The sequence below is a fragment of the Exophiala viscosa genome (assembly GCF_022695815.1).
Source record: "Exophiala viscosa unplaced genomic scaffold EDD37scaffold_4, whole genome shotgun sequence".
NCBI classification, from domain to species: Eukaryota; Fungi; Ascomycota; class Eurotiomycetes; order Chaetothyriales; family Herpotrichiellaceae; genus Exophiala; species Exophiala viscosa.
The window spans coordinates 1334120-1355186 of record NW_026944356.1 but is presented as its reverse complement, the minus strand read 5'-3'; the positions used below and the strand labels follow the sequence as shown (position 1 = coordinate 1355186).

The following is a 21067-nucleotide window of genomic DNA, read 5'->3' as shown; positions in this document are numbered from 1 at the left end:
TGGGTACCTACGTCTGTATGCCGCCTTCGTGCCATTGGCATATCGGAATGATGTTCGGCTGAGCATTGTTCGTGAAGTACCCCCAAACTGATCGCGTTTCAAGCTTAGGCACTCTAGCAATGAAAGGGTGTGCACAGCTTCCAATTGAACGAATTCTTGAGTCGCGGCGATGCATGACCTTCCAAGCAGTGGTCTAGTCGTGTAGACAGAGGTTCAGTGGTGGAGCAACAATGTCAACAAGCAGCATTTGTGAAGTCGAGTTTGTTTTCTCAACATCTGGCGGAGAACAACTGCCGCAGTTTAAGCGAAGAATTCACTAAGCCCGACTTGACTTAGCCCTGCGGATATCTTGGCACAATTTTCGACCGTTCACACATTGGGCTTCAACATCGTGAATTGCGGATAGAGTCGACAGCGACCTTTACACAAATACCCGGCCTTCCTCTGCTCAGATCACCCCAAGGCAATCATGGCTGAGCAACTCATTCACCGTGGCACTCTCGAAGGCCACAGCGGCTGGGTCACCAGCCTTGCGACCAGCTTGGAGAAGTCAGTTTTGCTATCTCAATCTCGACTCGTCGCAGTCCTTGCTAACTTGCGCTTCTTAGCCCTAATATGCTGTTGTCCGCGTCGAGAGACAAGTCCCTGATCATCTGGAACCTGACCCGCGACGAATCCGCCTACGGCTACCCCAAGCGATCTCTGCACGGTCACTCCCATATCGTCTCCGACTGCGTGATCTCTTCCGACGGCGCATATGCCCTTTCATCATCGTGGGACAAGACTCTGCGATTGTGGGAACTGTCCACCGGCAACACCACCCGAACCTTCGTCGGCCACACCAACGACGTCCTCTCGGTTTCTTTCTCGGCCGACAACAGACAGATCGTTTCCGGCTCGCGAGACCGAACAATCAAGCTGTGGAACACTCTGGGAGACTGCAAATACACCATCACCGACAAGGGTCACACTGACTGGGTGTCGTGCGTTCGCTTCTCGCCAAACCCTCAGAACCCCGTCATTGTGAGCGCAGGTTGGGACAAGTTGGTTAAGGTAAGAAGCCGCGAATTTTTTACTCTGCTTTGCCCAGGATGCTACACATTTTTTATTGTATTTGCTACTTCAGAGCCATCAGGCCATGAGACAAACCTTCACCAAAGGACTGAGGCAATTACCCACAATTTTTACCTGCTATAACGGACGTATGCAATTTGGACAATGTAGCTAACGTGGGGAAATCTAGGTCTGGGAGCTCGCCTCTTGCCGCATTCAAACCGACCACATCGGCCACACCGGCTACATCAACACCGTCACCATCTCCCCTGATGGATCCCTCTGCGCCTCCGGTGGCAAGGACGGCACCACCATGCTTTGGGACCTGAACGAATCGAAACACCTTTACTCTCTCCAGGCTGGCGACGAGATCCACGCTTTGGTCTTCTCCCCCAACCGATACTGGCTCTGCGCTGCCACCACCTCCTCCATCACCATCTTCGACCTCGAGAAGAAGAACAAGGTTGACGAACTCAAGCCCGAATTTGTCGAGAAGGGCAAGAAGTCGCAAGAGCCATACTGTGTGAGCTTGAGCTGGAGCGCCGATGGTCAGACCCTGTTCTCTGGATACACCGACAACAAGATCCGCGCCTGGGGTGTCATGTCTCGTGCATAAATGACTTCTTAAGTGTTTGGTAGGAGGCTGCGGAACGTGGGGAATGCAGAATTGATACAGGCAAAAATGTACCTTGTACGTTGCATGCCATCAGGCAAAATCCGTTACAGGCAAAAACTTCGATTGCATGCCCATCAGGCAACGCTTGTGTAAGCCATTGGCATTGTCAACGATGGCTGGGAGCCGGCGCATTTGAGGCACTGTGCTTTGTGCTAGAAAGATTGGCACGAGAAATGATCAAATGTTCAAATCACGATCTCTAATAAGTTTCTTTCACCATGTTCCTCGCCCTAACACGCTCCTCGGGCTTGAGTTTGTCCGCAAAGTCTCCCCCAGAACCAACAGATTCTTCCCACTCATCGTCATCCATATTCATAATCATGCATATCTGGCTGCAACGCAAGAATGACTCTCGGAAACTGTACTTCTGCCCCTTGACAACCACCTTGATGATTTCATTGACATCGTGCTCCAACCTTGCGGCGCCCACCTCGTTAACTCGTCCGTGGTACGTCCATAGACGCTTCTCGATCATCTTGCTCAGATAAGTGACAACGATGGTGAGTAGCTGGTCGAACGTGCGGTCTGTCATGATCCGCCCAATTGGCTTTGTCAGGGCATCCCATCCCAATTGAAAGCGCATTCGTACTTCGTCTGACAGACCATCTGTGGTCTCGGCGTCACCGTCCATCTCCTGCGCTATGTCTTGCAGCTGCTCACGTGTGAGTTGGTAGTCTGTGTCGCGGAAAGCGTCCATCAAGATCGGCCGAAGACGAGGTTTCATGACGTTGTGGAACACGACTTGCACACCGTCGGATATCAGTTCGTTTGTCTTTTCTGAGAATGTGGCGGAGAACGACTTTAGCGTGGACGCGATGGACTCGGCGTCTCCAGGCTCAGGAAAAAGGTCGTCGAGGGGTCGATGGGGTGAACCTGCTACGGGCTCGAGACGTGCATGAACAATTTGATCGACATAGTCTCTTGCCACGTCGAGGTTGTTGATGAGGACTAGAAACGAGACGATGATACTCTCGGGTGGTAGTTGACCTTGCATAGCGGCTTTGGGGTAGCTTTCATCACGCATCTTGCGCTGCTCCATGCCAATGAAGTCCGATCCCAAGACTCTTCCGAGTGTCGGAATGATGTTGCCCACCACGGGTTTCTGCGAGGTCGCTAGAGATTGTTGCAACACTTTGTTGACAATGTACATGATGTCTTCGATGGCGGAGGTAATATGTGGTGGGTTCGAGTTGAGAGGTTTGTGCGGGTTGAGAGATAGATCTGAAGGCTGCTCGTCCAGCTGGAAGGCCTTCTCCACAGATCGCCGAAAGAAGAACGTCGTCATTATGTTGAACGGGGAGATTAGCTTGTCTTGGACTTTCTTCGTCAAACTTGAGTTGACCAAGAAGGGTGGCATGGGTGTGGGCTCTTCTGCGGTTGTTGTGGGGCTCCGACATTTGTCGCTGATGAAATTGGTGTAAAGGGACCATTTACCCAACATGAGGGTCATCTCGTTGAGCAGAAGGTCCACCTGCTTCATGTCCACTGACTCATCCTCGCTTGAGCTGCCCGGAGCAGGGGAGTTGGCACGTGGAGTGCCGGCCGACCCTCGCTGAGCTGGCATGAAGCTCTGGACCAAGAAGGTAAAAGCGTAGGATTTGATGTCAGTCAATTGGCGATCGATTCGACGCTCATCACTCCAAGTGTCCAGAATGATGCCACCTTGTAGGTCTGCTTCGACTTGTAGCCGCTCGATCACTCTAGCCATCTTCCCTGGGCCGTAGTGTCGTTCAACTAATCCTCCATGGCCATCAATGATTTGTGCAATATGTTCAAAAAGCCTTGTCAGAGCGTTTGCGTAGAAGTAGCCGTCTTTGCTCTGGTTTCCACCAGTACCGGCATTGAGGTTATTGCGCGCACGAGCAGCAACCCCTTGACAGACGTATCGACCATACACATCAAGACCGACATCGGATCGATTGATGAGCGGAAAGAGTTTGAAGAACCTGGTGATTCTTGTACCGTCATTGTCCTTGACAGCCTTGTCAAATTCTCTCAGAAACAAATTGCACAATGATTCTGACGCCGATTCCAGGGTGACTGCTGGTGCATCGGGTACTTCGGCTGTAGGGACGATTCTCGCCGCGAATGAACCATGGATGACCTCGCTGGGGATCTTGGATGCCCGACTGAGGTAGCTGGCTGCTGTCTCCCAATCTTGGGCTGCCCCCATGGACCCTGCCACACCGAGCACACAAGCTTTCAGCTCGCCGACCTGTTCAACCACGGTCAACGTGGCCTTTACTCTTTCCTGCTCTAGATCGAGCTGCTTCACGCAGTTTGAGATCCGTTTCGCGTTTGAGGCCGCATCTGAAAGCATGCCATTGCTGACTGCTCGAGCTTTGGAAGCCTGAGATGTGGCATTTACGCGGAACAGATCCAATCGACCGAGCTCTCGTTGCAGATCCTTTTGCGCGTCAATTAATGTATCCAGCTGTGAAGTCACCGAAGCCTCTTTTTGGTGAAGTTTGGCCAAAGCATCACGGATTTCCGCAACGGAATTTGCGTCGTACACATCGACAGCATTTTGTCCAGAGTCAATACTGGAAACGTGGCCATTCGTGGTCATTGCTGAAGAGTGATCTGCCTAGTTGATGACATGGGTGTGTTGATTCTCAAGACGCGAAAGCGCCCGAAACAATGAAGGGTTTGACCACCTCTGTTGCAATGGGGATCACACGTTGTCTGGACAGAGGTCAACGAAGGTCCGTCCAGTGCTGAGTGGGTGATTGTCGGGTATGGCGACGTTCAAGAATAATCAAGTGTTTGACGTTCCGACCCGCAGTATAATTCCTCGGCGCCTTGAACCATTTTCCAGGGTATCGTTTCGCTCGAAACATGCCGCTATTAGGACTCGCTTATCTGAAATTCACCCCCGCGTCCATCCATCGTGAGTCGACTGTTCTTGCCATGCTTGCCCCGAACCTGCCATAGCCTGCGTTCACATGCACACGCAACAACAAGTGCTTGGGCGGGTCAGAGACTAACATGATGTTCTCCAGAGCTTTTCAGCCCTAGCAGACAACACGTTAGCTGTTGTCCAATCAGGACCATGTTCCCATGGTCATTCCAATGAAAGGTAGACTGTCGAGGTGCGCCAACGTGGCGGTCCACCATTGAGGACCATTCAGCCGCTGCAAGCCACCTTAGAAGCTACATGGCTGTGTGCAGTAGTCTGACTTTGAGCCCATCCGAGCAGTCCAGACTGCATGTGCCGCAGCCAGTTCACTTTCTTCTAGCTAACTACTGTTTTGGAGCCTTTGCGCACAGGCATTGCGCTTCACGATTCATCTCGCGCTTTATCGGTCCCCATGTTGTGTCATTCAACATATAACAGGTGCTAATATTCCTGCAGCATACGTGTGTGATCATTAGGAGACTCCGAGGCAGAGTACTCGAATGCGACCCCAGCATGTCTACGGACAGTCCCACAAATCCTATCACCAGCGGAGTAGCGACCGGCCGAACTGTCTTCGATTTCTCAATCGATGTAGCCGACAAAGTCTTTGAAGGCCCAGTCCAGTGGGTGAAAAACTTTTATAGCCGCGGTAGTTCAGCCAGGGAACTGAAATCCCGGCTGGGGGAATGGGCCCTTGAAGCTCAAGACAATCGAGGTCGGTGGTTGCAGCCAGTCCTCAGCAAAGACGCTTTTCGGAGCCATCTGATCACCGAAGACGGTCAAATGCAGCCATCCGGAGAGTGCACGGCTACGTTTGGTTGGGCTAAGCTGCTGTATGCTCTCAACATCCGTCCGGCTGGCGGTATAATCTCTTGGAGAGAGACGCCAGAGGGCGAATCGAGTGCACTCAACACCAATAAAATTTCGCTGTGTGTTCATGGCTCTGTCTTATGCGACATCATTAACCTATACCGAATGTACACAGACAGACCTCCGACCTCAGCAGGCATTTTTCAACTACCATTCGGTGAACTCAAGGTATTGGATGAGGACAATCATTCGTACGCATTCAAGACTTTTGGGAATGATGTACTGTCATCTCCGCGACAGCCGTTCCCATACAGCATGCGTGACATAGGGAGTACTCGAGAAGGCAACCTCAGTTTTGACAAGGGCGTTATCATTACTTCATACTTGCAAGCTCTCGAGTACGACATAAGCACGAGTGCCCTCACTCTAAGAGATACGCATCAGCCTCTAGCAGAGCGTGTCAGACGCCTTCTGCAGGGCTTAGCTAGGGTCTGTGATGGCGATTGGAACAAGCCATTACTCGTAACACCCTCCTGGACCAAGCATGCAAGCCGTATCAAGCGCCGTGCAACGACAGACAACGGAAAGAACGACCGTTTGAGTCGCCATATTTTCATGTTCATCTCACAGAACAAGGGCGTGGAGGCTCACTTACAGCGCTCTAAGGGCGATAAGTGGAGACACCTGATAGACCAGAATGTCAAGGCCTGGTTTCTATCCGATGGCGAGGAATATAAGTTTGTCTGGGACATCGTGGCCTGGCAAAGATCGTCCGATGGTTGGGAAGAGTTTTTCAAAAACGAGCTACTTCCGGCACTCGAGGGACTGTCCCAGACCACTGAAGGACAGCATTGGCTCCCGGATACCGTTTCACCTCAGGATCTCTATATACTCTTGACCACTCCACACAAGATTTTGAATGAGCCGGTAATCGTGCTGGAACATTTACCGGATCAGTGGGACTTTTACGGAGAGATATCGGGTTGAACATCCCACGTGCTGGACACAATGACCACAGACGAGGGTCAAGTCTATGTTGATGACATCTATGTCGGCGTATTCTGTTGCGGCATTAACAGCGGAAGCCTGCATGGCAGGATCAGATTTCATGGCCAGCGTCCTAAGACCTATGCGATCAGGTACGGTCACTCGATAAGGGTGCGTACTCCAGGAATGTGCGGGCTCTGGTCTGTCATAACCCGTACTTGACGCCAACGTTTACATTAGGTTTTACAGTGAGAGTACATCCCTCGATTCTGCAGCGCTATGGTGGTGTAGTTCCCTCCTTGAGGTCTCCGCCCATCCTGTCCTTTCCATCTGAGTTGCCAACCCGCACGGAGGTGATAATTGCGTTCACATGATTCATCTGCAGCCTGCGATTTCGTGTGCAGCAAGCTGCCTAGGGGTTGTGATGATGAATTTGTTGCGGGCCAGCTAAGGTGGATACCAACATTATGTTAGTCTGGTCATCAAGAATGTAATTTTTAGGGATATTATTGTTCTCCTACCATTATATCATATGCTCCAAGCCCAAAGTTGGTCTTCAGCAAGGCAATCAATTTTCCTGGGTTTACCGCCCTTCCTGGGATCTCTATGCACGATTTTGCGTTACTGGTTGGGTGATATGAAGACTTGGGCAGGCCTGCCAGTTCCGATCCGGTATGAGTACTGGCATCCATGGTAGACGACTATGTGCTGCACACGCTGAGACCTGCAAGTAGAAGGAGTTTGCAGTAGGCTGTCACTTGAGAGAAATCCTCGAAACCCCGCCTTTTGGTAGGCTTTTATCGTCGTGCTTGTCTCATGCGCCTGCTTTCCAAGCCCCAAACAGGCTGACCTATAGGCAACTCTTTTGCCTCGCAAAAAAGTGCCAGTCTGCCTCGTACCAAAGTACGAGACAAATCAAGTTGAACCTTCAGCTGCGCCCCAAAATTTGTTTGGCTTCTTCGAGACCACCGCGGCAGATTAAAAAGATGGTTGTGGCCTCATTGGCCCTGCAAGCTAGAGATGTTAGTTGCATCTCAGTTGACGCCACCACCAATGCGGCTGGGCAGCCATCCAGAGCCCTGGCTCTTTAGGCATCATGCCATCCACGGTAAGGCTGAGCGCGAGAGATGTCGGAAACACCTGTCATGGGCACTATCCCAATTGAACACTTTCATGTGTCGCCGGAGCCAGATCCGTCCTTTGCCTCACGAGACATCTCGAAGATGAACGATAATTCGGCATGGATTCGCTAAGGTATGCCTCGAATCTGAGGACGGTCCAGCTAAACAATGCAAGCTCTATTGTTGCGAACGAAACCAATGATCGAGGTTTCCAAGGCAACTCGAATTTGCCGTCGATGCCTAATTCCAGAGGATATCCTCATATGGAAGATGGTCCTGCTATGGAGGGGACGTACAACAACCACGAAGATCCCTGCAATGAAATCGATCCTGGCGCCGAAAGTCTCAGTTTCGGAAGTTCCGATGAGAACAGCGTCGTTGAGATTGATAGTAGTGCCACCTCCCAGGAGCAGAGTTTACTCGAGATTTCTGGATGTCTAAAAAGAGAGAGCCTCTCCCATCTCAATTCAGAGGAGACCGATGCCCGTTTCCACAGCATCCAGGTATTCTCAAGTGCGGATCACTTTGCACTGGGAGACCGCCGCGATCGTGACTTTTTGCCCAATGCGCTGGACAACGGCCAGCCTTTAGGTTGATTCCAAAGACGTGATGCTAGGTTGCTCTCCGAGGGACAATGACTAACCCTGTGGCGCAGGACACCTTAGACTTACCAAATGGATGGAGCTCTACCAATGAACCTGCTGCTCCTGAAGAGAAGCAATTAAGCGCAATTGTTTCGTGGAAAGAACCGGTAGTGGACAGATCTGATATATCTCAGAGCAGATTCAAGCCACCGACAAGCGAGGTTACCGACTTAGGGGATTGAGCATTCTATGCAGATCTGAATGCCAAAGGTCGAGATTCTCCTATGGTGTCTGCGCAAGATGACCCAAACGGGGGCGGCGAGCAACGTCAGTCACTGCTAATAACGTTCCTTGATGCGAGAATTAAAGTCGATAAGGAGACGTGACTAGCTAGGTAGGTACAGGAATGTGAAAAGATATTGTCCCATAGACTGGCCACTCCTACATCAGTGCTCCACAGTAGAGCAGACCCATCACGTGACTGGCTCCCGCCGCAGGCAAAGGTCTTCGTGATTGTCCAACTCGGACAAGAACAAATCTGCAGTCCATCTTGTCTTCGACGCATCAGGACAGAGCAGCATCAGCAGACATGGCTGGCCAAGTGCGATGCCTTCAGCACACTGCTAATCGTTGGCTGACGAGACTGCATGACGTCAAGTCAAGAACAGAAGCACCAAAGCATGTTTTGGTATAGCCGGGATATGTGGGACTGACGCGTGTATGCGGAGAAGCACCAAAAAGTTGGGATTTTCATAGTTAACAAGTACTTTGTCGCTGGAAGATCGGCGAAGATGTACTTACAAGGGTTTGTGAGACATGCATATCCTGGAAAGACTTCGTTGCAACGTTGACATAGATGGGCATTCATCACGTTCAAGTCCATAACAATGGTTGGCGGGCTACTTCTGCCATATTGTTCGCCATCGACGCTGGTCTCGGAGATGTCCTCGTTTTCACTCGTCTCTTTGGTGATCATGCATGACTGCTCTTCGCTACGAATGGAACCCTTCTCCACGCAGAAGACTGGAGAAATGATCGATGGCACTGCGGGTTGTTCCTGATGATCGGTGATCGTGGTGGAGAGAACCTTGAAAGCATGAGAAAATGATTCGTCGTCATTCCCACCTGTCGAGTTTGACCTGGTATTTGGACTGTTGAAGTCGTAAAGGCAGTGTCTCTCCAGGCTGTTGCCTTGAAGAGAAATGCTTTTTCCTACAACTCAGTCACAGGGGTTCTTATCAACCAGCAATACAAGGGTGTCGATGAGATGGTCAATCAGAATAGTCGGGTGAAACTCGTGCAACAGTGATTAGTCAAGGCAGTCTGAAGGTGGAAGTTGGAATTAAAGATGCAGCTGGAAAAGAATAGTAATCCACCGTACCTCACGGCGTTTATTTTTAGAGTCTGTCGACCTCCATAGTGGCTGCCTTTGACTTTTCTTTATTTACCATCATTCTGTACATCATCTTCTCGGGCAGAGACGGCATCAGAAAGTCCAGCACCTACTTCCAGAAACATCAAGGACACAAGAAACTGTAGACCCGTCGTCACTCATCCTGCCCAATGGCCATGATGCCACCTACGCGTAGGTCAACTGCTCTGTTCGGATGCATCTATGTGGACCGTAAACCGCAGCATGCCCCAGCCGTGCACGAAAAGTCTAGTTGCAACTCAACGATGGACCTATCCTTGCTTTTCAACCCCACAAAACCGCGAAATGCAAAATGCAAAATGTCTACCACAGTAACAGCCATCACTCTTTGCCGGGTCATTCGGCCGACCCGTTTAAGGCCCGACATGAAAATTTGAAATGTTCCCATGTTACCGAACGTCAGAATGCCCTGCACCTCGAAGGGCGGCACGCATGTAAGGTACATCCAACGACATTGCACCGAGGGGCATTGAGAAGTGCGAGTGGAGCAATCAGGCACCAATACCATACATTAGGATCACGGTTTCTCGCTAGGTGAAGCGAAAGTGTATATTGTATACTACAGCAAAACGGTTCTGTCAAAGTTGACTGTAGGACTATTCCGCCGGTGCCGAACATCCATCGACGCCGCCTCTTCACCTGCGGTGTCTTAGACACGCGGTGGAGGTTTTCTATGGACACGCACATATCCCTCTCTGCCAGTGGTCGTCACAATGGTTAAGTCTGGGGCTTCATCAGCGGTTGCATACCTTTTGGTGCCTTTCAACGAACCGGAATGGTTGCTATGGAGAATGCGAGACCAACATCGCCCAAGTGGTAGGCCATACCATCCTGATGAGTGGTTCGATGCAGCCCCAACGTTGCGTAGGGCCAATGGCTAAAGCAAGGCATACTTCATGGTTCTGGAGAACAGAGCTTCGTCGCTTGTGGCTGAGAGGCAAATTCTCTAAGCCCTCCTAGGTGACGGATGGGGGTGGATAACAGCTCCACGATCCTACTTGGGAGGCTCCTGCTACTGAACAATGGTATGAATAGTATGACGATCGACAATTCGATATACGAGTGAGTATAAGAGCAGGATCTTGCTCGGTGTTGCCTTGCACTGTTTCTTCCAAAAGCCATACTGTTCTTTCGCTTTTCAGTACCTGTTTTTTTCTCACCGAGTCTTCGGTCGACATTCGTTGCAATATAATCCAACATGGCTGGAAAATCTTTCGTTCTATTCTCGGTCCTTGCACCAGCTTTGGGCGCTGTCCTGCCTCGGGACTCGACCTGGGCGGATTGGAGCTCCTCGACAACCACCACGACTGTCCCAACTACCACGACGACAACTACAGCTTCGACACAATGGGAGGAGTGGACCTCAAGCACTACTGCCACTACGCCGACGACCACCACTACCACCACACCGACAACCACCACTACTACCACGCCTACAACTACAACCACTACCACTACCACAACGCCCTCAACTACCACAACTACTACGACCACTCCAGTAACGTCTTCGGAGTGGGAGGAGTGGACCTCGACGACCACGACTACCAAGCCCATCACCACCACCACTACCCCGGCCGCATCTTCTTCGCAATGGGAGGAGTGGACCTCGACTTCCACCACGACCAAGCCTACAACTACGACGACTACCTCTGCCTCGTCGGAATGGGAGGAGTGGACATCGACCACAACTACCACCAAGCCTACAACTACGACCACCACCCCTGCCTCCTCAGAATGGGTTGAATGGACATCCAGCACCACCACCACTCCGCTGAAAGTGGTTTCGACCACCCCATCTTCAGAATGGGCTGAGTGGACCTCGACTACCACGACTACCAAGCCCACAACTACCACCACCACCACCACCACCACCACTCCTGCCTCGTCGGAATGGGAGGAGTGGACATCCACTACCACCTCAGTCAAGACCACCACGACTCCTGCCTCGTCACAATGGGTTGAATGGACGACCACCACTACTCCTGTGAAGGTCGCCACGACCACTTCTGCTTCAGAGTGGGCTGAGTGGACGAGCACTACCACAACCCCCGTGAAGGTCGTTACGACTACTTCGCCATCTTCCGAATGGGTTGAGTGGACATCAGCTACCACCACTACCATCAAGACGACCACCACCACCCCCGTCAGCGTCGCGACAACTACCCCTGCCTCTTCGGAATGGGTCGAGTGGACTTCTACCACGGTCAAGGCCACACCTACCACACCCGTGAGCGTTGCTACCACGACTGTTGCCTCGTCGGAATGGGTTGAGTGGACTTCTTCCAGCACCACAGCTAAGACCACCACAACCAGCCCCGTGAGCGTTGCTACTACGACTGTTGCCTCTTCCGAGTGGGTTGCATGGACTTCCACCACAACTCCCGTCAAGGCCACGACCACTACCCCGGTCAGCGTTGCTACCACGACCGTTGCCTCTTCTGAGTGGGTTGAATGGACTTCCACCACAACTCCAGTCAAGACCACGACCACTGCCCCGGTCAGCGTTGCTACCACGACCGTTGCCTCTTCCGAGTGGGCTGAGTGGACTTCTTCTTCTACCACTGTCAAGACTACCACCACCACACCCGTGAGTGTTGCCACCACCACTGTCAAGACCACAACGACCACCCCTGTGAAGGTTGCTACAACCACTCCATCCTCGCAATGGGTTGAGTGGACCTCAGCTTCCACTACACTCGTCACCTCGACAAAGCCAGCAGTAAGCTCCACCACCACAACTGTGACTCCTGTGGCTGCCACTAGCACATGGGGTGAGTGGAAGGCTGCCACCACCACTTCTCAATGCGTGGCCTCCACGATCACCGTGACCCCTGCCGCAGTTACCGTCACTGTAACTCCTGCCGCCGTCACAGTCACGGTAACTCCTGCAGCTGTCACCGTCACTGTCACCCCAAGCCACAACTCGACCACTACCACCGCCTCGACCACCTCTTCTTATAGCTGGGCTGCCGAGAGCAAGACAGCCAGCTGGGGTGATTGGTAAACAATTGATGCCACTTCTTGCATACAGGCGCAAGTCGTCGCCAAAAAGTATCTGAGAGTGTACGAGATATGAATATAATCCCTAATCAGAGGAGATTAATGGATCGTGCAGAGACGTTTGAGGTCTTTAGTAAGCCACGAGGTTGGACAGGACGAGAAGTCTGCCCTTATTTGCTATGCTAGTCTAGCCACAGTCATTCATTATAATGTATATTGCCTATTGATGATCAAAACTTTCTTCAAAATCAAAATGCTATTGTGCTTGATGCTTCTTCTTTGTTGAATACGAATGTTTCAAAAGTAACATGACAGAGTTCTCAAGTCGGACATCGATGCGAGTAGATACCTATCTAGGTACCAAGGGTAGGTATATCATAGCTAACCATAACCATGCTGCAACGCGTGCTTTTTTGAGTCAGATTTATGTTTCGGATTGAATTGTTATGCTAGCATCTAAAATTCAAGTACTATCTAGCCTCTTCCCACTGTCTTGAGGGCAGTTGCCAATGCTTTCCTGGTCAAAACGCTTTTCCGCGCGCTCGCCCACATTTTCAAGTCGATTCCCCATGGCACCCTGTCATCTTGCCGAACAATCTGGCCCCTTCAGTTCTCCCTTTCAGAGCATAGTCGTGAATGACCAGCATCGGAGAAACACTAGGGACCCTCAAGCGGCACCCTCAAGAATACCACCAAGATACTGTGGAACGCCGCCGCTTCTGTCGTCTGGCCGGTCACCGGCCGAGGTAGTTTGCTGCCAGGCTGGGACGTCATAATACACAGGATTTCCCGCCGCGTTTTGCCAAGGATCAGACGGCGTGTACCACTGCCCTTCTCCTTGAAGATGCAATCTTTTTTCGATGGATGGTGGTGGTGCGTGTTGTGGGAAGCCGATGGGATATCCTGGGGCTTTGTCGATAGGAGCACCGGCCCCCGTTGCGATAAGAGCAGCGAGGGCGATGATGATAGCTTCAATCTTCATGTGGAGTCGTTGTTGGGATTTGTTTTGGTTGAGGCTGGGTTGAGGTTGGGTTGAAGGATAGAAGATTTGTGAATATGAAGGAAGCGAAGTCGAATGTTTGCAGAACAAGAAACATGCGTGATACTTATACTCCAGCGTCTCGAGGTCCTCTGGTACAAAGGCTTTGCTTTCAGATGGATCGCCGTGCCTAGTCTGGGTTCTTTTGCGGAATTCCAAAGAGTACTCAAACTTACTATTTCTGACTAGGTGAGGAACTGAAATGGAACCCCAATAAAGCAGCCAGCCATGCCACACGATCTGCGACAATCATAGTCTGGTTCTTCTTTGGTAGTCGCAAAACATCTGATTTGGTTGGACTTTCGAAGGCAGACCTCCCTGCCCGTTCGTGACAGCAGGATCGTTTCCAGGTTAATGTGGGGGATCGGCAAGTCTCTCGACAAAGACCTTGGTGGCGCCTTCGACGAGGACCATTGCCTTGAAGCAACATCATTCTGGCTGACCACTCACAGGCGGGCGCGAGACTCAGGATTCGAGCGGAATGGAAGATCTTACTAATGTTCCTAGCTTGTTGTAGACATCTGGAAGGTGGCAAGGAGGAAGTCAAAAGGAATGTTCGCGGTCCTCGCTTAACTGAAAAGCAGATGTCTTGTAATACTTCACCCTACTCGAGCTACTGTCCCGCGAACAGTCCCGGGTACGCAATTTGGAGACGCTTGACGTCTCCAACTTGCAGAAGAACAATACAGTAACTTAGGCAATTGAATGTCTTGTGAACAAGACCTCACTCATACTCAAATTGTCCGAGATCACATACTCTTTTTCACACACGAGAGACATCGCCTCTCTCATTCTCCGGCTTCTCCTCGATCTAGCTGCATCGGTAACCATGCCGGAAAATGACCGGGTAGCCCCTGCTCGAAGACGCTCATCCTTCGCTTACGACCCTGCAAGAGATACGTTCAAGGAGATTCCTGTCACGAAGGTCGATGAGGCAATTGCAGAAGATATAGATGAAGAGGCTCAAGGACCGGTTGCCGCGACATCAAGCCCGGCAATCGATCGAAATATAGACGCGCAGGCACGAAAGCGAAGAAGATCAGACTTACCTGAGGAGAGACTGAGCGATGAGGTGAAGAAGAGTGACAATCAGAGAGAATCTGCAAGCTTTAAGAAACAACGCACTTCCCAGTCCCCTCCAAGAGACGACCGTCGTTCTCCCAGACCTGCTACCAACGGATCTCGCCCTGACAAGCCCGCACCGAGGGTACCGTCAGATCTACCACGAATACCACGTAAACCAAGAGAAGACGGCGAAGTTTCTACTTCACGACACGTGCCATCAGCGTTCAGCAGGCGACCTGATGGAGATGACAGACAACGCAATGGCCACGCCCGTCGAAGGTCACAGTCTCCACGCCGCCGATCTCCCTCCAACATCTACCGCCGCCGCTCACCACCACGAGAACGCCGCAAATCACCTTCACCAATTCGAGACTCTCCACCTCGCGAGATGATTCGTCCAGGTGGCGCACGGGGTCGCGGACGCAATGTCCTGGCCGAACAACAACGTCTGGCCGCGGAACGAGAACAGAAACATGGTAGTGCTCTTGCCCCAACCAACCGTGGCGTTCAGGAAGTCTCCAATCAATTCTACAATGCTCGTCCTGAGTGGGTCAAGGAGCGGGGTCGTGACTGGCGCCGAAACGAGTCTCAGATCAAAGGTCTACGCAGCTACAACAACTGGGTGAAGTCTTGCTTGATACAAAGATTCAGTCCCGAGGAAAAGAAAGAACCTGAGGAGCTGGGCTGGGGAGAAGAGGCCAAGGAACCGGAAGAACAGAAGCCTCTTCTTGTGCTCGATGTTGGGTGCGGAAAGGGTGGAGATCTTGGAAAGTGGCAGCTTGCTCCTCAGGTTGTCGGGCTCTACGTCGGTCTCGACCCGGCTGAGACGAGTATTGCGCAGGCACGCGAGCGGTATCAACAAATGCGACGTGGACGCCGCCCTATCTTCGATGCTCGTTTCCTCCCGCAGGACTGTTTTGGTGCCTGGATCGGTGACGTTGGCATCATCCGCGAAGTAGGAATTGACCCCAATGCTGGCAGTGGTCAACCAAGTCGCTGGGGTGGCGGTGGCTTCGACGTCGTTACAGCCATGTTCACGATGCATTATGCATTTGAATCAGAAGAGAAAGTGAAGATGATGCTCCGGAACGTTGCAGGATCGCTGAAAAAAGGTGGACGTTTCATCGGCGTCGTACCGAACAGTGATGTGTGTGCGGAGCATATCCGAACTTGGTTCGCCGACAAGGAGTCGAAGAAGCCGCAAAATGGAAATGGGACGCAAGACCCATCAGCCGAAGAAATGACCAAGGAAGATGGTGAGGCTGACGAAGAGGGACCAAGCTGGGGCAACTCGCTATATAATGTCCGCTTCCCGAATGACCCGGTGCGCCCATTGCAGGCTGACGGTTCGTTTCGCCCACCCTTTTCGTGGAAGTACACATATTGGATGGCCGAGGCTGTGGATGTGCCCGAGTTTGTGGTGCCATGGGAGGCGTTCCGTGCAATTGCAGAGTCTTACAATCTCGAGCAGAGATATAGGAAGCCTTTCTTGGATATTTGGGATGCGGAACAGGGCAATCGAGAGATGATGAGCCTGGCCTTGCGTATGGGCGTGACCAAGCATGAGGGTGGAGAGTTGGGGTTGACGCCTGAGGAACGGGAAGCCGTTGGATTCTACCACGCCTTTTGTTTCGTCAAGGTCTAAGCCTGATGGTGCGCGTCGTCGTCGTTGTCGTGCTCAATTTGGAGAAGGTCCGAGGTGGGCCCATATGACCGGCGGCTAGGAGCAATTGGGCATGGCAATGGCAGAATTTGTATAGGGTAAATATTATATCCACCAGCTCCCATAGGATCGTGCACATAGATAACAATACTGCTGGCAGACACAGGAATTCAGATGTTCATTCTGCCCTGTGCGGGTGGGAAGCCCGATCCATTCGATATCTATAGCATAGGACACCAGACCGGTTCCTGTGATCTTCCTCTGTACATGTGTATTGTATATTCATTGACTATATTGGGTTTCGAGCATCCAGTGAACAAGATCATGAGACATTCACGGGCTGGCCTCCTGTAGCCTCTTTCACCCTCGGATCAGTCACTTCGGCGATCTTTCTGACGTGCTGCGTACGCTTATCGTCGTCGAGGGCCCCGGGCTTCCAATACTCGTACTCGATCCACTCGCCCTCCTTCATCTGGGCCTCGACCGCCTCGTGCCAGCGCGCTCCCAGCTCCGGCTGCAGCGGCACCACGCCCGTCTCTTCGCAGTACGTTTCCCACAGTGCCAGCAACTCCTCCAGGATATCCTGGTGTTTTGTGGCAAGGTCTTCAGTCTCGCCAGGATCCGCGGAGAGGTCATATAATTGCCAGGCCGAGTTGCCCTTGGGGTACGGAATGAAGTCGGCTTTCCATTTACCTTTGCGAATCGCCGCGCGGCCGCACAATTCCCAGCCGAAGGCCTCGTCTGGGTCGTGTATGGTTTGTTGCTGGCCTGTAAGCCACGGCGTCATGTCCTTGCCACGCATGGGAACGATGGAACGCCCGTTCCATTCTGGAGCTGGGTGCTTGATCCCCGCGAGGCTGAGGAGTGTCGGTGCTATGTCCATGACTGTTGCGAAGGTTTCCGTAATGGCGCCCTTTTGGTCCTGATGAATGGGTGGGTAGCGGATGACGCAGGGGACGCGGACGCCGCCTTCCGTCGTGTACGCCTTGTACAGTCTGCTTGGGGCTGTTGCGGCTTGCGCCCATCGCGGCCCATACCAGACGAAACTGTCTTTGTTGCCGATGTTGTCGAGGCTGTTGTTGTAGTACTTTCCTATATGCGCCATGAGCTCCCCTGCAACCATGGGGTAAGCTTCGTATGCGGCGCCCTCGGCTCCATTGTCCGAGAAGAACATGATATAAGTGTTGTCGAGCTCCCCAATCTCTTCTAAATAGTCAGTCACACGGCCAATGTTGTGATCTAGACATTCCACCATGCCGGCGTATGCCTCCATTGCCGTACACGAAGCCTTTTTGTAGAATTCGTCGGTCTCGTCCCAACCTGGCACTTCATCTGCGACGACGGGGTGAGGCCGGACGTCCTTGGGGATCATGCCCAGCTCTATCAACTTTTTCAGTCGGGCTTGACGGAGTGCTTCTGGCCCATCTTTGTAGACGCCTCTATAGTGATCGATATACTCTTTAGGCGCCTGTAGGGGCCAGTGGGGAGCTGAAAATGGGTAGTATGCAAAGAAGGGTTTCTCGGAGAGATCTTTGTCTTCCTTCCACTCCTTCAGGTACTTTAACATATGGTCGCCGTAACCATTACTCGAATACCAGTCCTCGGGTAGGTCCTTGACATAGTGATCGTCTTCCATGTGCAGGGCGATAACACTTTTCTCGAGAAATTTGGGAAAGTCGACATCCGGTCTCCAGTCATAGTGGTTCGAGCATGCTGGTAGAAGTGCCAGACTCTTGTCGAACCCACGGGCTTGAGGACTCCGTTCCTTTGTCAAGCCCAGATGCCACTTCCCGGCCATAACAGTGTGGTATCCTCCATCTTTCAATACCTCGGGCAGTGAGGCTACCCGCGAATTCAGGTAGCCCTCATACCCTGGCATTCCTCTTTGCGGAGCCGTCGAATACTTGCTGTCTTTGGGAAAGTTCTGTCCTGAGAAGTCCGTCCATTCTATCAGGTTTCCCAGTCCGGCAATATGATGATCGGTTCCGGTCAATATCATGGCCCGTGTCGGCGAGCATGCTGCCGCGGCGTGGAAGCCTGTCAGACGTATTCCATCTTTTGCCAATTTGTCGATGTTAGGCGTGCGGATTTCAGAGCCAAAGCACCCAGCATCAGAGAAACCCATGTCATCCGCGACGATGATGAGGAAATTGGGGCGTTTGGGAGGCATGATGGGCAGTCGCTGTATGGGATTCCGCTATACACCGTCAGTAGTGGTGGCACGCGATCACAGTACAGGCACGGAAAGGGAAAAGAAAGCAGTCACCAACGACGAAAGTCTTTCGTTATCGGTGTATCATTGCAACGAGGTTGATCACGACCATTCGGGAGGCTGCCCCTCCACAACGTTGCTGCATGAAGTTCGTCTGCGGGGACAACTCTGGGTACCTGGTAAGGAGACGCGTACCGTAACATACCTAGGTAGGTGCACAGGTACTTTAGAGGCGTGGTCCAGTCATGCTTGGCAAGCTTACACGTCATCTTGGGTCACTTTACCCGTAGCCTCAACGTTAGGGATAATTTATGAGGGGATTGTTGCTCTTCTCACTTCATCAACCATATCTCCTGCTTGAGGAATCATAGTATTCATTTTGCGCCGGCTGACCGATTACTTGTCGACTGTGCAACCCAATACGACGTTGACAAGAGACCTCTCAACTCATCTGACCATCGTCGTCCTGATCTACTCACACCTTGCCCTTCTGATCTAGGCCCATGTTCCCCGCATATATTGCGTGATGGCCTGACAGAATATCCTGTTGGCCAGCGATCACGACAGCGCTTCCCAGGCTTCCCATGTCGAAAAGACCCAAAGTCCCGTGGCCTGAGGAGAAGTTGGCATTGTAACGTTGCCGACCCTCGTCCATACAAAACCAGCCATGTCTTCCTCTGCTGGCTATCATCTTCTCCAGCAGGGCGACTCCTCCGACTCACCTGAATCATCTCCTGACGTACACGAGACAGCCATGGGAAAGAGACTCGGCACCTTCAGGGCATGCTATGTCGTCGGCCTATGTTGTATCGGTTCCTTCCTCTTTGCCTATGACACGGGCATAGTTGGAGGCGTCTTGACGCTGGCGAGCTTCCAAAGAGATTTCCGTTATACCAAAGCCGAAAAGACTCAGGTCAATTCAAATTGTGTCTCTATCTTGCAAGCAGGCGCCTTTTTCGGCTGTTTTGCAATATGGCCCTTGACCGCCCGGTTGGGTCGGAGATGGGGCTTCATCATTGCCTCGGTCGTCTTCTGCATCGGCGCAATCATGCAAGTGGTCAATACTCATTCAATCGGTGTCTTCTATGCCGGCAGAGTCATATCAGGATTCGGCACTGGAGCTGCAACTGTACTTACGCCCATGTATGCTGCGGAAATGGCTCCCAAGGAAATCCGAGGCAAGCTGGGCTCTTGCTTTCAGCTTTTCTTCGCAACTGGGGTGACAGTATCCTATTGGGTAGACTACGCTGCCCAAGCTGGGATTTCCAGTGACTCGTCGACACAATGGCAGGTCCCCGTCGGGCTTCAGCTCGTGCCTGGTACGCTACTCGGCCTGGGCATGCTTCTTGTCAAGGAGTCGACCAGATGGCTGGCAAAGAAGGGGCGCAATGAAGAAGCATATGCTTCACTCCTTTGGGTCCGTGGTGGTGTCGACGGACCTGAAATCCGTGCCGAGTTCTCAGAGATCTTGGTTGGCGTCGAACTCGAGGTCCGCCAGTCTGAAGGTCTGACCTGGAAGGAGCTTCTGCTTCCTTCAAACCGGTACCGGATGTTCATCGCCATCACTGTTCAACTCGCAGCACAGCTGAGTATGTGTTCCCTCATCCGAAAGCCCGTCGCATTGAAGCACGAGCTTTCAATTCGCCCCCTCTTTACCCAAGCAGTTTACTGATATTTCGCAGCTGGCAACACTTCCCTTGCCTACTATGCCCCTCAGATATTCGCGACTATTGGCGCAGGAAGCAAGACTCTCTTCATCACGGGCTTTTTCGGAATCGTCAAGATGACTGGCGTCCTGATCTTCATCTTCTTTGTTGTGGACAGAATCGGCCGCCGTATTCCTTTTATGGTTGGAGCGTTTGCCATGGGCAGCTTCATGCTCATCATCGCCTTGATTGTCGATACACACCCACCTAAAGCTTCAGCGACTGGGATAACGGCCTCCGGAGCTGCAGGGATCGCAATGGTTTATCTGGAGGCCTTCAGTTTCAACATGTCGTGGGGTGCTTTGCCCTGGCTTTATCTAGGAGAGCTTTTCCCCAATCGCATCCGTGAGATCGGTATCGCGACTGGTGCTGCGAGTCAATGGCTCTTCAACTTCGTCATGAGTCAGATCACGCCTCACGCTATTTCCAACATCGGATGGCGCACTTTCCTCATGTTCGCTATCTTCAATTACGCCATCATTGTCTACAGCTACTTCTTCTTGAAGGAGACTAAAGGCAAAAGCCTGGAGGAGATGGAAGTGGTTTTTGGGACTGTCGAGAGATTGCCCAGTAAGGACAATGATGAGGCGGAATCTCAGGCGGGGCAGGAGCAACAACCCAGGGAGCTGCCCGAGACGATCAAATAGATGTAAGAGATTTGCGGCATGCATGTTGAAGTACATGGAGCCAACATATGTACTCATATTCGAGACCATAGAAATCTCTATTGCTCAACTATTCTGGCCCCTAACAAGGCTCCCAACTCGATTCAATTATACAGCACGTGACCATGCGAATGACATCAACGAGGCACGTCTCT

At 51.9% G+C, this 21067-nt stretch overlaps 8 protein-coding genes across 8 annotated transcripts; 5 read left to right on the top strand and 3 right to left on the bottom strand.

Annotated features, from left to right (window-relative positions):
* Positions 1–321: 321 nt before the first annotated feature.
* On the top strand, positions 322–1940 carry EDD37DRAFT_628949 (WD40-repeat-containing domain protein). Its single transcript, XM_062816471.1, has 3 exons — positions 322–549; positions 609–1053; positions 1244–1940. The coding sequence occupies exons 1-3, from the start codon at positions 470–472 to the stop codon at positions 1667–1669; spliced, it is 951 nt and encodes a 316-aa protein (XP_062671018.1). The 5' UTR covers positions 322–469; the 3' UTR covers positions 1670–1940.
* Positions 1929–4492, bottom strand: EDD37DRAFT_590252 (COG4 transport protein-domain-containing protein; the record flags this gene model as incomplete). The annotated part of the gene is made up of 1 exon (XM_062814503.1): positions 1929–4492. The coding sequence occupies exon 1, from the start codon at positions 4296–4298 to the stop codon at positions 1929–1931; it is 2370 nt and encodes a 789-aa protein (XP_062671017.1). The 5' UTR covers positions 4299–4492.
* Positions 4493–4846: 354 nt separating this feature from the next.
* Positions 4847–6612, top strand: EDD37DRAFT_378499 (uncharacterized protein). The gene has a single exon (XM_062812055.1). It carries the CDS (start codon positions 5142–5144, stop codon positions 6423–6425), a length of 1284 nt encoding a protein of 427 aa, XP_062671016.1. The 5' UTR covers positions 4847–5141; the 3' UTR covers positions 6426–6612.
* A 4148-nt stretch (positions 6613–10760) lies between these two features.
* Positions 10761–12566, top strand: EDD37DRAFT_649457 (uncharacterized protein; the record flags this gene model as incomplete). The annotated part of the gene is made up of 1 exon (XM_062818140.1): positions 10761–12566. The coding sequence occupies one exon, from the start codon at positions 10761–10763 to the stop codon at positions 12564–12566; it is 1806 nt and encodes a 601-aa protein (XP_062671015.1).
* Positions 12567–13229: 663 nt separating this feature from the next.
* Positions 13230–13544, bottom strand: EDD37DRAFT_608582 (uncharacterized protein; the record flags this gene model as incomplete). The annotated part of the gene is made up of 1 exon (XM_062815065.1): positions 13230–13544. One exon carries the CDS (start codon positions 13542–13544, stop codon positions 13230–13232), a length of 315 nt encoding a protein of 104 aa, XP_062671014.1.
* Positions 13545–14287: 743 nt separating this feature from the next.
* Positions 14288–16512, top strand: EDD37DRAFT_378160 (guanine-N7--methyltransferase). The gene is made up of 2 exons (XM_062812052.1): positions 14288–16427; positions 16490–16512. The coding sequence occupies exon 1, from the start codon at positions 14431–14433 to the stop codon at positions 16309–16311; it is 1881 nt and encodes a 626-aa protein (XP_062671013.1). The 5' UTR covers positions 14288–14430; the 3' UTR covers positions 16312–16427; positions 16490–16512.
* EDD37DRAFT_378166 (alkaline-phosphatase-like protein) lies at positions 16482–18872 on the bottom strand. The gene has a single exon (XM_062812053.1). It carries the CDS (start codon positions 18497–18499, stop codon positions 16652–16654), a length of 1848 nt encoding a protein of 615 aa, XP_062671012.1. The 5' UTR covers positions 18500–18872; the 3' UTR covers positions 16482–16651.
* Positions 18863–21008, top strand: EDD37DRAFT_628937 (general substrate transporter). Its single transcript, XM_062816470.1, has 2 exons — positions 18863–20130; positions 20224–21008. The coding sequence occupies exons 1-2, from the start codon at positions 19209–19211 to the stop codon at positions 20892–20894; spliced, it is 1593 nt and encodes a 530-aa protein (XP_062671011.1). The 5' UTR covers positions 18863–19208; the 3' UTR covers positions 20895–21008.
* Positions 21009–21067: the final 59 nt, after the last annotated feature.

What these genes read in the sequence shown, in the direction of transcription:
- EDD37DRAFT_378499 (XM_062812055.1), top strand. Translation starts at nt 5,142, where the DNA reads ATGTCTACGGACAGTCCCACAAATCCTATCACCAGCGGAGTAGCGACC.
- EDD37DRAFT_378160 (XM_062812052.1), top strand. Translation starts at nt 14,431, where the DNA reads ATGCCGGAAAATGACCGGGTAGCCCCTGCTCGAAGACGCTCATCCTTC.
- EDD37DRAFT_378166 (XM_062812053.1), bottom strand. Translation starts at nt 18,499, where the DNA reads ATGCCTCCCAAACGCCCCAATTTCCTCATCATCGTCGCGGATGACATG.
- EDD37DRAFT_628949 (XM_062816471.1), top strand. Translation starts at nt 470, where the DNA reads ATGGCTGAGCAACTCATTCACCGTGGCACTCTCGAAGGCCACAGCGGC. An exon ending in CTTGCGACCAGCTTGGAGAA is followed by an intron (nt 550 to 608) that starts GTCAGTTTTGCT and finishes TGCGCTTCTTAG; the next exon opens with CCCTAATATGCTGTTGTCCG. An exon ending in GTTGGGACAAGTTGGTTAAG is followed by an intron (nt 1,054 to 1,243) that starts GTAAGAAGCCGC and finishes GGGGAAATCTAG; the next exon opens with GTCTGGGAGCTCGCCTCTTG.
- EDD37DRAFT_628937 (XM_062816470.1), top strand. Translation starts at nt 19,209, where the DNA reads ATGTCTTCCTCTGCTGGCTATCATCTTCTCCAGCAGGGCGACTCCTCC. An exon ending in TCAACTCGCAGCACAGCTGA is followed by an intron (nt 20,131 to 20,223) that starts GTATGTGTTCCC and finishes GATATTTCGCAG; the next exon opens with CTGGCAACACTTCCCTTGCC.